This window comes from Mus caroli, unplaced genomic scaffold (assembly GCF_978045245.1).
Source record: "Mus caroli unplaced genomic scaffold, Mus_caroli_1 scaffold_20, whole genome shotgun sequence".
NCBI lineage: Eukaryota > Metazoa > Chordata > Mammalia > Rodentia > Muridae > Mus > Mus caroli.
In genome coordinates this window covers 57,777,252-57,793,252 of record NW_028227275.1, presented here as the reverse complement: position 1 = coordinate 57,793,252, position 16,001 = coordinate 57,777,252, and the positions used below count along the sequence as shown (strand labels likewise).

General features: G+C 49.5%; 2 protein-coding genes and 1 long non-coding RNA gene across 5 annotated transcripts in view; 2 read left to right on the top strand and 1 right to left on the bottom strand.

The window, feature by feature from the left end:
- The window catches only part of LOC147000205 (uncharacterized), a 4,296-nt gene extending 3,941 nt beyond the window's left edge, over nucleotides 1-355 (top strand). Inside the window, exon 3 of the long non-coding RNA XR_015046208.1 lies at nucleotides 2-355. This is a non-coding gene — a long non-coding RNA (uncharacterized LOC147000205). The remainder of the gene's footprint in view (nucleotide 1) is intronic.
- The window catches only part of Aldh3b1 (aldehyde dehydrogenase 3 family member B1), a 23,223-nt gene extending 20,964 nt beyond the window's left edge, over nucleotides 1-2,259 (bottom strand). Inside the window, exon 1 of one of the 2 annotated variants that reach the window (XM_021151768.3) lies at nucleotides 2,146-2,259. The gene's annotated coding sequence lies outside the window, so the exon portion shown is untranslated. The remainder of the gene's footprint in view (nucleotides 1-2,145) is intronic. The other variant, XM_021151769.3, reaches the window with a different exon arrangement.
- On the top strand, nucleotides 1,457-16,001 carry Unc93b1 (unc-93B1 regulator of TLR signaling). Of its 2 annotated transcripts, XM_021151764.2 has the most exons (11): nucleotides 1,457-1,614; nucleotides 2,017-2,158; nucleotides 2,523-2,676; nucleotides 6,642-6,803; nucleotides 7,009-7,141; nucleotides 7,474-7,567; nucleotides 7,819-7,943; nucleotides 8,645-8,827; nucleotides 9,139-9,412; nucleotides 12,049-12,167; nucleotides 15,270-16,001. In XM_021151764.2, exons 1-11 carry the CDS (start codon nucleotides 1,519-1,521, stop codon nucleotides 15,582-15,584), a joined length of 1,797 nt encoding a protein of 598 aa, XP_021007423.2. In that variant the 5' UTR covers nucleotides 1,457-1,518; the 3' UTR covers nucleotides 15,585-16,001. The 2 variants fall into 2 exon arrangements, with proteins under 2 accessions (XP_021007423.2, XP_021007425.2); XM_021151766.2 differs by lacking the exons at nucleotides 9,139-9,412; nucleotides 15,270-16,001 and having other exon boundaries at nucleotides 12,049-12,165.

Sequence of the window (16,001 nt, the reverse complement as noted above, 5' to 3'; positions counted from 1 at the left end):
GGTGTGCACAGCCATGACCACCCCAGGATCACCCCAGGACTCTGCCCATGACAGGAAGCACCCGACCAACTGTGCTACATGCTGCCTTTGCTCCCTTCATAGAGCCGCAAGAGCCCACCTTCTGCTTCACCACAGCAGTGCCCTCTGTCTTCTGGAGACAGTCCTGCCAGACAAAAGTCCGGAACCTCTGCAAATTTAACTTGTCCCCACACCTCAGCCCCTAGACTCCCCAGTGACCCTTCCTTGTCACCTCGTCCTTCATCCACTCACCTGTTCATTTTCACATTTATGTACTTACTGATACTCTACAGGAGGGCACACGCTATTGTATGCATGAGTAAACTGGGGATGGAGAAGTGGAATTGGCTGCTGCTTCTTCTCCTCCTCCTCCTCCTTCTTCTTTTTGGTTTTTCGAGACAGGGTTTCTCTGTGTAGCCCTGGCTGTCCTGGAACTCACTCTGTAGACCAGGCTGGCCTCGAACTCAGAAATCCGCCTGCCTTTGCCTCCCAAGTGCTTGGACTAAAGGCATGCACCACCATGCCTGGCAAAATTGGCTTCTTTAGTCACAAAGTCATGTAATGGCTGACCTGAGACTGGAACAAGCATTTTCCCTCGGGCTGGGTTCCAAGATGCATACACTTGCAATAGCACACACACACACACACACACACACACACACACACACACACACACACCACATCCATACCACATATACTTCACACATTACACACACACACCCCACATCCATACCACATATACTCCACACATTACACACACACACACACATATACCACATCTATATCACATATACTCTATATACTACAACATGCTACACAGTACACACACTACACCATACTACATACCACACACTATTTATAACACATACATCATACATAACCACACACTACACCTACACACACCACACATACAGAAGCTACATACAAACCACAAACATATACACATACACCATACAGACATGCCACACAGACAAACCATACCACATACACACACTAACCACACATTACAGACTGCACACATACACGTATACCACACACATACTACATACACCATACATACACACTGTACACACACATAAAACAAGCACACAACACACATACACACACAAACCACACTACACACATACACATACACCACACACATCACATACACATACTATATACACCATACATTACACACCACACACAAACCACAGAACATAAAAACCACACACACACATCACACTACAGACTGCACACACATACACATACACCACACACACATAAACAAACACAAAAATCACACACGCATGCACACACATGCACCACATATATACCACACACACATACCACACACACATACACACACACACACACACACACACACACACACACACCATGGATATACTAGGAGGAGGCGGCCCACGGGGTGGGGCCTTCTAGACAGGGCGGTCTCTGATGAAGGAAGTCCCAACCAGCTGCTGGTGCCCAGAACTGCAAGCCCTTGATCTGGATCTGGTCATGGAGGTGGAGCCTCCGCTCTACCCTGTGGCCGGGGCCGCGGGTCCTCAAGGGGATGAAGACCGGCTCGGAGTTCCTGATGGGCCAGAGGCTCCCGTGAGCAGGGCAGGGAAACACAATGGGACACCGGACCGACTGCCCCGCGGGGCACCCGGGAGGGAAAGTCCCTGGGATGGGAGGCCCCCTGTGTCCTAGGATGAGGGGCGGGGCTCCAGACTGGGGACCAGGGTCTCAGAGTAGGAACACACTCTGGAATAGGGGATGGGGCTCTGAGTGGAAAACTGGAACCCGGAGTGGGGAGCAGGGATTTAGAGAAGAGACTAGGTCTCTGGGTCTGGGGGACAGGGATCCAGAATTGTGGACTGACACCCCGAGTGGGGTGCGGGGGCCCTGGGATGGGGACTAGGACCCTGGATGGGAAACCTGAGCTCCTGGAAGCCGGGATAGGGTCTGGAGTCCGACCCGGGAGCCAACATGTGATTAGTGATCGGCCCGCAGTTGGACGAACTCGTGGGTGCGTACCCCAACTACAATGAGGAGGAGGAAGAGCGCCGCTACTACCGCCGCAAGCGCCTCGGAGTGGTCAAGAACGTGCTGGCGGCCAGCACGGGTGGCACCCTTACTTACGGCGTCTACCTGGGTAGGGAGGACACACGAATCCTGCTGGCGGTCTGCTTCCCCTCCCCCTCCACTCCCGAGCTTGGAAAGAGAAACCTTGCGGCTAGCTGGCCTCCTTCCCCTTTCACTTCCCGGGTCAGATCTGCTGTTGCTGTGGCGTGCACTTGGGACTGGGAGGCGGGGTGTGCCACAAGCCAGTGTGCCCATAACCCAGCCAGAGACTAGGTGCGGGTGGCTGGGAACGGGAGTCTTGTTCTTATCCTGGTCCTGATGAATATAGGAAAGGGTCGCTTAGGTGACTCGGCGCCCTGCCAGCCTTGTGGTGAGCTTGTTTAGTTGTTCTGAGCCAGACTGATTAGAGCTCTCTATGATGCTCCCTGTCCCAGGCCTCCTGCAGATGCAACTGATCCTGCACTATGATGAGACCTACAGAGAGGTGAAGTATGGCAACATGGGGCTGCCGGACATCGATAGCAAGATGCTGATGGGTATCAACGTGACGCCTATCGCTGCCCTGCTCTACACACCTGTGCTCATCAGGTGCCAAGCTTCTGTTTCCACCCCCCCCCCGACTTTGTGGGGTGCAGAGACTGTTGAATCATAAGGCCATCTGCTGCCCTCCTATTTTGGACTGAGGCGAACTGCAGAGAGGCCTTGCTTGTTTGGGAGAGTGAGAAGGAAAAGGGGAAATCCCAGCTATAGAGGAGGAACCAAGAGATCCCCCCCGCACCCCCCCCCACCTGCACATTTGGTTTCGTGGGGACTCTGGCATCCTACCAGACAAACTGTGACTTCCTGGGCTACAGCCTTGAAACCCCCAGCACAGCTCAGGTTCTCAGCCCAGTGAGCCATGACTATGTTGAAAGAAAAGGTCTCACAGAAAAGGACTTAGCTGCAGAGGCTCAGGTTGGTCAGGCTGGAGCTCTAGGGTGCATATGCACATGCGGGCCATTGCAGAAATCCTCCACAGCCTGATGAGACTCCTGAAATGGGTAGATTGGGAAGGAAGGGTTTATTTCACATGATAGCTTGTAGTCCATCATCCAGGGAAGTCAGGGCAGGAACTCAACCAGGTAGGAACTTGGAGGCAGGAGTGGATGCAGAAGCCATGGAGGAATGCTACTTACTGGCTTGCTCCCCATGGCTTGCTCAGCCTGCTTTCGTATAGAACCCAGGTCTACCACCCTAGAGGTGGCACCACCTAAGTGGTCCCCCCCTCTACATCCAGAAGCAATCTAGAAAATTCGCCATAGGCTTGCTTCCTTACAGGCTAATATGTTAGGGGCATTGACTCAGCAGAGATTCACTCTTCCCAAGTGACTCCAGTTTGTGTGTCAAATTGACCATTAACTAACCTGCACGCAGGCTCTCACCCAGGAGCCCCAGCTGACCCTCAGGATTCTTCTAGTTCAGCCTCCTGAGTGCTGGGACTGCCGGCTGTTACCACGCTGGCTGGCTTTATACCTCTTAAAATTGACCACCTCTAATGATAAGAGTAAAGTCTTATTTTGTTCCATCACACAGCCAGGGTAGCTGCTCTTACTTTAGTCATGAAACAATCTTTCCTCACAAAGTTGAAGGGCGTAGCCTGTAGGTTTAAGATTTAGCTGAAAGTCGCCGGGTGGTGGTGGTGGCACACGCCTTTAATCCCAACACTTGGGAGGTAGAGGCTGGCGGATTTCTGAGTTCGAGGCCAGCCTGGTCTACAGAGTGAGTTCCAGGACAGCCAGGGCTACACGGAGAAACCCTGTCTCGAAAAACCAAAAAAAAAAAAAAAAAAAGAAAAAAAAAAAAAAGAAAAGAAAAGAAAAGAAAAGAAAAAGATATATATTTAGGGGCTGGAGAGATGGCTCAGCAGTTAAGATCACTGACTACACTTCCAAAAGTCCCGAGTTCAAATTCCAGCAACCGCATGGTGGCTCATAACCATCTGTAATGAGATCTGATGCCCTTTTCTGGTGTGTCTGAAGACAGCTACAGTGTACTTACACAAATAATGAATAAATCCTAAAAAAAAAGGAAATATATTTAAAAGCCCTTGTATGATACCACCTGAGATAGTGAGAGAGTATTTAAAATGCATTATTATATCTGTGTATATTGCCTAACAATCAGTTTGCTTAGAAAAAGATTATCAGTGTTTCTAGGAGAGAAATGATTTTATCAGTAAATATATTTTTAAAATTTTAAAATAGCAAAAACTCTTTGAAGTTAGATATTAAGAAATCACTAATTTCACGCACAGTGAGAAAACTTATCAATATTTCCATGATGTTTGTAGAACGCGACCTTAATATCTTCAACTGTTAATATTCAACAAATAGAATAATTCTTTTTTTTTAAAGATTTATTTATTTATTATATGTAAGTACACTGTAGCTGTCTTCAGACACTCCAGAAGAGGGCGCCAGATCCTGTTACGGATGGTTGTGAGCCACCATGTGGTTGCTGGGATTTGAACTCTGGACCTTCGGAAGAGCAGTCGGGTGCTCTTACCCACTGAGCCATCTCACCAGTCCCCAGAATAATTCTTTTAAGATATATTTTATATGTCTCCCTTTTCATTTCTGATTTTATTAATTTGGATACTGTCTCTGTGCCCTCTGGTTAGTCTGGCTAAGGGTTTATCTATCTTGTTGATTTTCTCAAAGAACCAGCTCCTGGTTTTGTTGATTCTTTGTATAGTTCTTTTTGTTTCTATTTGGTTGATTTCAGCCCTGAGTTTGATTATTTCCTGCCATCTACTCCTCTTGGGCATATTTGCTTCTTTTTGTTCTAGAGCTTTCAGGTGTGCTGTCAAGTTGTTAGTGTAAGCTCTCTTCAGTTTCTTTTGGGGGGCACTTAGAGCTATGAGTTTTTCTCTTACCATTGCTTTTATTGTGTCCCATAAGTTTTGGTATAATGTGTCTTAATTTTCATTAAATTCTTTAAAAAAAAAAAGCCTTTAATTTCTTTCTTTCTTTCTTCCTTGACCAAGTTATCATTGAGTAGAGTGTTGTTCAGCTTCCATGTGTATGTGTGCTTTCCGTTGTTTTTGTTGGTATTGAAGACCAGCCTTAGTCCGTGGTGACCTGATAGAGAGCATGGAATTATTTCAGTCTTCTTGTGTCTGTTGAGGCTTGTTTTGTGACCAGTTATATGGTCAATTTTGGAGAAGGTACCCTGAAGTGCTAAGAAGATGGTATATTCTTTTGCTTTAGGGTGAAATGTTCTATAAATATCTGTTAGATCCATTTGGTTCATAACTTGTGTTAGTTTCACTGTGTCTCTGTTTAGTTTATATTTCCATGATCTGTCAATTGCTGAGAGTGGGGTGTTGAAGTCTCCCACCATTATTGTGTGGAATGTGATGTGTGCTTTGAGCTTTAGGGCCTTGTCTTTTCTTCTTTCTTTCTTTCTTTCTTCCTTTTTTTTTTTTCGAGACAGGGTTTCTTTGTATAGCCCTGGCTGTCCTGGAACTCACTTTGTAGACCAGGCTGGTCTTGAACTCAGAAATCTGCCTGCCTCTGCCTCCCGAGTGCTGGAACTAAAGGCGTGCGCCACCACACCTGGCTCTTGTCTTTTCTTAAGGATTATAAAATACTCAGCCAGGTGTGCTAGCAGCAATTATCCCAGCAATGAAAAATAAGGCAGGTGGATAACTAGGAGTTCAGTCTGGTCTACACACCAAGCTCCAGGCCAGCTAAGGCTATAGAATAAGACTCTGTCTTAAAGTAGAAAATAAAAAAGGATTAACAAAATGTTGGAGTGTGATAAACGTGTGTATGTGTGTGCATGCCTGTGCAGACATGTGGAGGCCAGAGGTCAGCACCAAGTGTCTTTCTTGATCTTCCAACATTATTTTGGTAAAGATTTATTTTTTTTATCTTATCTCTATTTTTATGTGTATGAGTGTTTTGTCTGCCTATACCTGTGTATGCTTGGTGCCCCTGGAGGCAGGAAGAGGTGTTTGATCCCTTGAAAGGGCAGTTCAATCCAGTTGTGAGCCATCATATGGGCGCTGGGAATCAGAACTGAGTCCTTTGGAAGAACAGCCAGTGCTCTAGCATTCTTAACCACTGAGCCCTCTCTCCAGCCCCTACCTTATTTTTTAAATTACACTGTGTGTGTGTGTTGGTATATGTGGAGGCCAGAGGTCCATCGTATTTTGTTTCTTTGAGGCGGGGCCCCTCACTGGAACTCCAGGCTTGTGGTCCCTTAGGCTAGGCTGGCTGACTAGTGAACCCCAGTATCTGCCTATCAGCATTTCCCCAGTGCTGGGATTACAAATGCATGCAGTGCACCTGCCTTGGGGATGCAACGCAGGAGATTGTGTGTTCAGCAAGCATCTCACTGAGTGAGTGATCTTTCCGGGCCTGCCCTCTTATCTTATATCCTAACAGTGACTGTGAGAAGCCTGTGGCTCTGACCTCCCATGGCCTTAGGAACTGGGACCCAAGGCCCTGATGGTTTCAGGCCACAAAAATCCCTAGACCTGTGGTACTAATGTCCCTCCCTCTGAACAGGTTTTTTGGTACCAAGTGGATGATGTTCTTGGCTGTGGGCATCTATGCCCTCTTTGTCTCTACCAACTACTGGGAACGCTACTACACGCTGGTGCCCTCTGCTGTAGCTCTCGGCATGGCCATTGTGCCTCTGTGGGCCTCCATGGGCAACTATATTACCAGGTAAGCCTGGTGGCAGTGAAGCAGAGGCTGGAGAACTGGCCGAATATTTACTTCTTTGCTAACTTTAGCTAAGGGACTTTAGGCAAACCTTTTACTCTGCTGGGCCTCGGTTTCCCCTGTGAAGTTGGCTAGCCTGTAGTTGTAGTTGTAGGAAGAAGTGTGGCAGAGGGCAGGCTGGGGAAAGCCCTCACTCTCTGTACTCCAGGATGTCCCAGAAGTACTATGAATACTCCCACTACAAGGAGCAAGATGAGCAGGGACCTCAGCAGCGCCCACCACGAGGCTCCCACGCGCCCTATCTCCTGGTTTTCCAGGCCATCTTCTATAGCTTCTTCCACGTAAGTGCTACAGGAAACCCCGGGGGAGGAGGGAAGAGGAGGATAGTCCAAAGTCCATATATTACAGGCTAGTCCACTGTCTTCTCAGCCTTCCTGAGCCTAACTTTGCTCTCTTACCTCTAGTGATGGAGAGAGACCTCTTCCCTATCCACAATGCTCAGGAGGAAGTTCTCCTGCCATGGGCACCCCATTACTACTCTGGGCTGTCCCCAGAAGGTGGGAGAGCTTCTGCTCCCCACCACCAGAGGCCATGTCCAAACTCCTCTCTAGATCTCACTTCCCGTCTGGTTCTCCTCCTGAGCTCTGACCCCCAGCTACCCTCCCACCCACAGTTGAGCTTCGCGTGTGCCCAGCTGCCAATGATTTACTTCCTCAACAACTACCTGTATGACCTGAACCACACACTGTTCAACGTGCAAAGCTGCGGTCAGTCCAGGGGAGGGGTGGGACCTCGGAAGCTTGCTTCCCTGTTCACACTCAGTCACCCAGCAGACACTAGGTCCGCCCCTTCAGCTTTCAGGGCTGCATGCATGGAGGTGGGAAGTGGGTGGTGCCCCGTTCACAAACTGCCACCCCAAAGGAGATTGCTGGAAGAATTTTTACCTGCCCTTACACCCCACCTTCACTGTGGCCTGGCTGCAGTATAGTCTAGCAGTGTCTCCACCCACTTTTCCCAGGTACTAAGAGCCAAGGCATTCTGAATGGCTTCAACAAGACGGTCCTTCGGACGCTGCCGCGCAGCAAAAACCTTATTGTTGTAGAGAGCGTGCTCATGGCGGTGGCCTTCTTGGCCATGCTGTTGGTGAGGCTTGGGTTGGTGGTGAGGAGGTGGTGGGACCAAGGGGTTCTTTCCCTGTAAGCTCTTGTGCGTGGGCAGGTCGGAGTTTCAGGCTAGCAGCCTAAGAATCAGGACTGAGTTCTGGTTGCAGGGCGGACGCCTGTACACTAAGGTTGAGTTGGGATCTCCAAGGCTATAGGAAACAGACAAAGAAGGAACGGGTCTCACGGGGATGGCAAGTGTGTCTCAGGATTGAGGGCAGTCCTGGGAGGCAGAGCTAAAACTCTTAGGGACCGGAGCTGGGAGGAGAGACTTTAGGCGGGGTTACGGGTGTGCCAAGAGGAAGGCCTCTGGACGTGTCTGGGGCGGAGCCTTGGGTTAAAGCCCTGCGGTACGCCACAATTTAAACTGAGACTTGTAGGTGTATTGGGGCGGTGCCTCGGGACTGCAGCTCATTTTTCTGTTTTTTTTTTTTTTTTTTTTTTTTTGAGGTAGGGTCTTTCTTTGTAGTCCTGGCTGTCCTGGAACTCTCTATGTAGACCAGGATGACCTAGAACTCACCGAAATCCTCTTGCCTCTGCTTCTGCTAGGCCACCACTCCTGGCATAGGGTTACTGTCCAGAGTAGAAGTGTGGGCGTGTCCGGGGCGGAGTCTCGAGTTGAGAGCTGTGGGTGTGTCTAGGGCGGGATGCCTGTTATAGTCCCTTCACTTCTGCTTTCTGCAGGTGCTGGGCCTGTGTGGAGCCGCTTACCGGCCCACGGAAGAGATCGACCTGCGCAGTGTGGGCTGGGGCAACATCTTCCAGCTGCCCTTCAAACACGTGCGTGACTTTCGCTTACGCCATCTGGTGCCCTTCTTTATCTACAGTGGCTTTGAGGTGCTCTTTGCCTGCACTGGTTTCGCCCTGGTAAGAACAGACAAGATGTCTGGCTAAACTTGAATTTCAGATACACAGCATATACATGTATAAATATGTACAAGTATATCCCGAATTATTCCCCTCCCTCTTTCTCTTCCCTCTCTCCGCCCCATTGTCTTTTACCATGAACAAGTCATTTTTCAACTTTTTGTAGTTAGAATGGAGATGCTTTCACCCTTTCTACCAGCCTTAGAGGGAGTTAATACCAGGAGACCCAGAGAGGACAGGTGTGAACTAAAACAGCGTCTGGTGTGGGAAGGGCTTGGGACCAACCGGCCTCCTTGTGCTCTCCTCTTTAGGGCTACGGCGTGTGCTCCATGGGGCTGGAGCGACTGGCATACCTGCTCATAGCTTACAGCCTGGGTGCCTCAGCCTCCTCGGTTCTGGGGCTGCTGGGACTGTGGCTGCCTCGCTCCGTCCCGCTCGTGGCTGGGGCAGGACTGCACCTACTGCTCACCCTTAGCCTCTTTTTCTGGGCTCCTGCTCCTCGGGTCCTCCAGCACAGTTGGATCTTTTACTTCGTGGCTGCCCTCTGGGGTGTGGGCAGTGCCCTCAACAAGACCGGACTTAGCAGTGAGTACAGCCTTAGGAACTGGCACGCCTGAGGTGGGGGAGAGGCAGGCTGTGATCATCTCTAGGTAGTTCAGAACTGTTAGCATCCTGTGGGTTCTGTGGACACAGTCGAGGCAGGTAGAGATTGCTTGGCCTAGTCTGGGGTGAAAAGACTTCTGTGGACACTGTAGAGATGGTTGGAGAAGTCCCATGGATACTCTTGAAGGACGTAGAAGTTCCATGTTGTAAGCAGGTGGGCATCACACTGAGGGGTATACATGTGAAGTCTTGTGAATACACGGGTGGGTGTGGGCTCAGTGAAGAGACCTGGGGAGAGTATATAGAAACACACACCAGCACTCAGGGATATGTTAGCGTAATTTCTGAGCATGGGAAGCAGATCCTGAGTTTGAGGCTCCAGGGAGGGAGAGGGTGCCAGGTGCTTGTCGGTCCTCCAGGGTGTAGGTGCAGAATTGGACTCTTTCTTTTCTGTTTCTATTTCTCAGGGTCTCACTATGTAGCCTCAGCTAGTCTGGCATTCACCATATAGATTCCAGATTGTCCTTGAACTCATAGAGATTCACATGTTTCTACCTCCCAAGTGCTAGAATCAAAGTCATATGCCACCACGCTCAGCCTTTTTCCTTCTTCTTCAATTATATGTTTTGAGATAAAGCCTTACACTGTAGCCCAGGCTGGCATGGACTCACCATGTAGCTCAGGCTGACTTTAAACAAGTTTGATTCTATCTTAGATCCCTGAGTGCTGGAATTACCTCAGCCCCCTATTCTCCTTTTTTCTTTTTAGTTAATTCTTTAAAAAGATTTGTTTATTTATTATATGTAAGTACACTGTAGCTGTCTTCAGACACACCAGAAGAGGGCATCAGATCTCATTACGGATGGTTGTGAGCCACCATATGGTTGCTGGGATTTGAACTCAGGACCTTTGGAAGAGTAGTCAGTGCTCTTAACTTCTGAGCCATCTCTCCAGCTTGCTTTTTTTTTTTTTAGACAGAGTTTCTGGGTAGCCTTGGCTGTCTTAGAACAAGTTCTGTAGACCAGGCTAGCCTCAAACTCAGATATCTGCCTGCCTCTTCCTCCCAAAACTTAAAAATTAATATTATTTATTTATTTATAATGTATATGTGTATGAATGTGGGAGTGAGGTGTCATGGCATGAACGTGGAGTCCAGAGGATAGTTAGTGGAAGTCGATTTTCTACCACATATGTCCTGGGGATTGAACACAGGAAGGTTAGGCTTGGTGACAGGTGCCTTTTACCCACTAAGCCACCTCATTTGCTCTTCTTTTTCTCTCTTCTTCTTTCTTTCTTTTCCCTTTTTTTGTTTTTTGTTTTTGTTTTTTGACATGGCCTTTGTATATATCCTTGTTTGGCCTAGAAATTGCTATGTAGACCAGGCTGGCCCCAAACTCACAGAGATCAGTCTGCTTGAGTCTCCCCCATTCTGGAACTAAGGTGTGCTTTCATACCTGGATGGATTTTTGTTTGTAACGAGGATCCAGGTACAGTCCAAACCCAGCTTGCTCAGCCTCAGAATCCATGCTCAAACCTGGGCAGCTGGAGTGAGACCCTGAGAAAAGAAGCTATGGTAGGCCAGGCTTCAGCTGCGTGGGGCTCCCTGGACATGTGTGAGATGGGTTTGTGTCGGTGACAGGCAGCTGGCACACGTGAGTGCAGCTGTGTAGGTTGTCTTTACTGGCACTGATGCTCATGATCTGATGCTGTTTCAAGTGCCCCCACCTCCCCAAGTCACATGATGGTCGTGTTCATGCTCTGAGCTGGACTAAGCTTAGCAAGGGTCAGCCAGGGCTGTGCAATCTTCATACTTCAGAGCTTTTAATCCAGAAGACAACCTGTGTAACTCTTTTCAAAGTTGGGCCAGCTTTGGAGATTTCAGTCGTTTTCCTGAAATCACCCTTAATGTGACCTTTGAACCTTTACTTTTTGCAGTCCTGAGCTCCGGAGTCTCAGCTCCAGTTGCTGTTTCTCTACCACCTTGAGGTGATCCCCCAGGAAACCAGCCCCCGCCCCCAGGCGTGGCTTGTGAAAAGTTAGTTGCTGAAATGTATAGGAGTTAGGCTCTGGTTCTGCCTCCCAGCTCCATGCTCTCAGAAATAAGACTCAGACTCAAAATATATTTACAAATACCTTGGCCATATAGCTAGGCTCTACTCTGATCATAACTAAAATATCTATATATTTTAGATCATAAGTAAAATATCCCATTTATTATAACCTGCATTCTGCCATGGGGTGGCCTGTGCTCAGGTGCTATGTATGTGTCCTGTAGCTCACATCTTCCCAGGCTGATCTCCTGAGAGTGGCTCTATCCCAGAATTCTTTCTGCCTCCCAGATATCCCACTTTCTATTTCCTGCCTATTCCTTCTATTTTCTGAGCCCCTGGCAAGGTAGAGAAACAGCAACCTGAGTGCTTGGCACACTGGGTGACGGGTCAAAAGCAGACAGGACTCAGCGGAGGGTCCTTGCACCTCGACAGTGTAGTAACAGAAGTCTCCAGTAGGGGCCAGGCGAGGATTGGTACACAGCTCTTGTTGGTCTTCCTAGCTCAAGCTCAGGAACTGAGATGCAACTGGTACAGGGTTCCTTACCTGCTTTGTGCCTTTACCTGCAGCACTCCTGGGCATCCTATATGAAGACAAAGAGAGGCAGGACTTCATCTTCACCATCTATCACTGGTGGCAGGCCGTGGCCATCTTTGTTGTGTACCTGGGCTCCAGCTTGCCCATGAAGGTGAGGATGGGTGGAGTTTGGGTATCCATGCCTCACTGGGAAACAGACTCGGATTCCATAGCCTCCTAAATGCAGTACTTTCTAAAGGCCAAGCACTGAACCAGGGACCCCTTAGTCCATGGGGTAAACCCAGCACCCCAGTTACTGTTTACCTGCTAGCCTCGGTCCTGTGGGCACACTCAGATGAGCTGTGGGTGGTTGGATCACCTGCACACTAGCTTCTGGACTTATGGACACCCAGGGCCTCCCATTTCAGCTCCTATAGGAATGAGCTCTTCTATGTTTTTACATTGTTTTGTTTTGTTTTGACAATATAGCTCTGGCTGTCCTGGAACTCTGTAGACCAGGCTGGCCTCAAACTCACAGAGATCCACTTGCCTCTGCCTCCCAAGTGCTGGAATTAAAGGCATGCACCATTATACTGGGCTTGTTTTGTTTTTAAACAAAACGGTATCCCTGGCTGGCCTGGAACTCCCTGTATAGACCTAGCAGGCTTGGAACTCACAGAGATTCCCCTGCCTCTGCCTCCTGAGTGCTGGGATTAAAGGTGGTCACCACCACCGCTCAGGTATTGGTTTGTTACTGACTGTGCTGGATATGGGAGCCAGGGTCTTTCTTGCTACCTATCAGTGTACCTGAGGTTCCTAGTCTTTTCCTAACCCAAGCCTGTAATTTTAGCAGGTCCTTCTCACATGTTTTTGTTCCATTTTTCTGTATCATTGGGCCAGGATCTCAAAGGTAGCCCAGACTGACCTCAGCCTTCTGTGGGCTGAGACGACTGACAGGTCTGTACTGACAGACTGAGATGACTGACAGGTCTGTACTGACAGGCTGAGATGACAGGCCTGTACTGACAGGCTGAGATGACTGACAGGCCTGTACTGACAGGCTGAGATAACAGGCCTATACTGACAGGCTGAGATGACTGACAGGCCTGTACTGACAGGCTGAGATAACAGGCCTGTACTGACAGGCTGAGATGACTGACAGGCCTGTACTGACAGGCTGAGATGACTGACAGGCCTGTACTGACAGGCTGAGACGACTGACAGGCCTGTACTGACAGGCTGAGATGACAGGCCTGTACTGACAGGCTGAGACGACTGACAGGCCTGTACTGACAGGCTGAGATGACAGGCCTGTACTGACAGGCTGAGATGACTGACAGGCCTGTACTGACAGGCTGAGACGACTGACAGGCCTGTACTGACAGGCTGAGATAACAGGCCTGTACTGACAGACTGAGATGACTGACAGGCCTGTACTGACAGGCTGAGATAACAGGCCTGTACTGACAGGCTGAGATGACTGACAGGTCTGTACTGACAGGCTGAGATGACAGGCCTGTACTGACAGGCTGAGATGACTGACAGGCCTGTACTGACAGGCTGAGATAACAGGCCTGTACTGACAGGCTGAGATGACTGACAGGTCTGTACTGACAGGCTGAGATGACAGGCCTGTACTGACAGGCTGAGATGACTGACAGGCCTGTACTGACAGGCTGAGATAACAGGCCTATACTGACAGGCTGAGATGACTGACAGGCCTGTACTGACAGGCTGAGATGACAGGCCTGTACTGACAGGCTGAGATGACTGACAGGTCTGTACTGACAGGCTGAGATGACAGGCCTGTACTGACAGGCTGAGATGACTGACAGGCCTGTACTGACAGGCTGAGATAACAGGCCTATACTGACAGGCTGAGATGACTGACAGGCCTGTACTGACAGGCTGAGATAACAGGCCTGTACTGACAGGCTGAGATGACTGACAGGCCTGTACTGACAGGCTGAGATGACTGACAGGCCTGTACTGACAGGCTGAGACGACTGACAGGCCTGTACTGACAGGCTGAGATGACAGGCCTGTACTGACAGGCTGAGACGACTGACAGGCCTGTACTGACAGGCTGAGATGACAGGCCTGTACTGACAGGCTGAGATGACTGACAGGCCTGTACTGACAGGCTGAGACGACTGACAGGCCTGTACTGACAGGCTGAGATAACAGGCCTGTACTGACAGACTGAGATGACTGACAGGCCTGTACTGACAGGCTGAGATAACAGGCCTGTACTGACAGGCTGAGATGACTGACAGGCCTGTACTGACAGGCTGAAACAACTGACAGGTCTGTACTGACAGGCTGAGACGACTGACAGGCCTCTACTGACAGGCCCAGCTTTGTGCAACTTTTTTTTGTTTGTTTGTTTTTTGTTTTTTGTTTTTTCCAGACAGGGTTTCTCTGTGTAGCCCTGGCTGTCCTGGAGCTCACTTTGTAGACCAGGCTGGCCTTGAACTCAGAAATCCGCCTGCCTCTGCCTCCCAAGTGCTGGGATTAAAGGCGTGCGCCACCACGCCCAGCTGCAACTTTTTTTTTTTTTTGTAAGAAAGCAAAATGAATTGAAAAAGCAAGGAATCAGAGTACAAAGTACAGATACAAAAATATTTGTGTGTTTCTTTCTGAGCTGTGGGTTACAGTCAAACTGTCTGAAGAGAGGAGTAGGTGTGCTCAGGGGTGAGCACCTTCCTGGTACATATAAACATGCATGGCTCACCCCAACACTGAAGACAAAAAGAAAAAACACTGGAAAGATTTACTGTGCCCTCCCTGCAGTGGATCTGAATATCAATATACCTGTATCTATATCGATATCTGTATCTGTATCTATAGCTACATTTTATCCCCCACACATAGTCTCAAAATGTAGCCCCAGCAGGCCTTGACTTCTTAGCCCCCCTGCTCCCACTTCTCAAGCCATGGGATTAGAGGCTGGTGCCCCTATGCAAACCTGCCTGTGTGCTACTGTGTTTAGGGCAATGGAATAGTTTCACTGTGGTTCAGGGAAGTCAGGCCTGCTTTTAGACTTTCTCAGACCTTCATGTTTTCTCTGAAACAAAGGGATTAGCTCCTTTTAGGTTGTGAAATTGAGCTCTGCTGAGATATGGTGACTTAAAAGTCTGTGTGGGGTTTGAGCCTTGTCCTCAGAGACTGCCTTGGAAATCCTGGGTGAGGGGGCAGGGAAGGGGAGAGCCAGGAGGTGGGGGAGAAGGAAAACCTGAAGGAGTGTGGTGTCTCTCCTTTCCCTTGCTCCCAGGCCAAGTTGGCAGTGTTGCTGGTGACCCTGGTAGCAGCAGCAGCCTCATACCTGTGGATGGAACACAAGTTGCAGCAAGGATTGTTCCCGCGGCAGCCGCGCATTCCGAAGCCACAGCACAAAGTCCGCGGCTACCGCTACCTGGAGGAGGACAACTCGGATGAGAGTGACGTGGAGGGCGAGCAGGGTCAGGGGGACTGCGCAGAGGAGGAAGCACCACAGGCAGGGCCCCTGGGTGCAGAGCCAGCTGGCCCCTGCCGCAAGCCCTGTCCCTATGAACAGGCTCTGGGTGGCGATGGGCCTGAGGAGCAGTGAGGGAACCAGGGTGGCCAGCTTGGCCCTTAGACTCAGCTTTCTGCCTTCCAGCCTCAGTTTACTGTATCTCAGGTTGAGCAAACACCCCCCCCCCCGCCCCCCCGCGGGCGGAATCATGCTCCACCTGCTAGAAGGGCCTTCCTTCTTCCTCTTCCCAGAGCCTGGGGTCACCTGGAACTTCCTCCAAGGAGACAAGGGTCACCCTCTGAAACCCCTATTCCTGTTTACAGAATATGCCTCTGCCTACATCAGCGAGATTCCCTTCTGGCCTGCCTCGGCTCAGGTCACCCTCTGCCCGTGTCTTACGACTAGAGCTTTGCACATTTCTTGCCCACAGGTTCCCCCACCTCAGAGCAGGGGGCTTTTATTTTTATTTTTTAACGGAAAATAATCAATAAAGACTTTTGTATTTCTGGA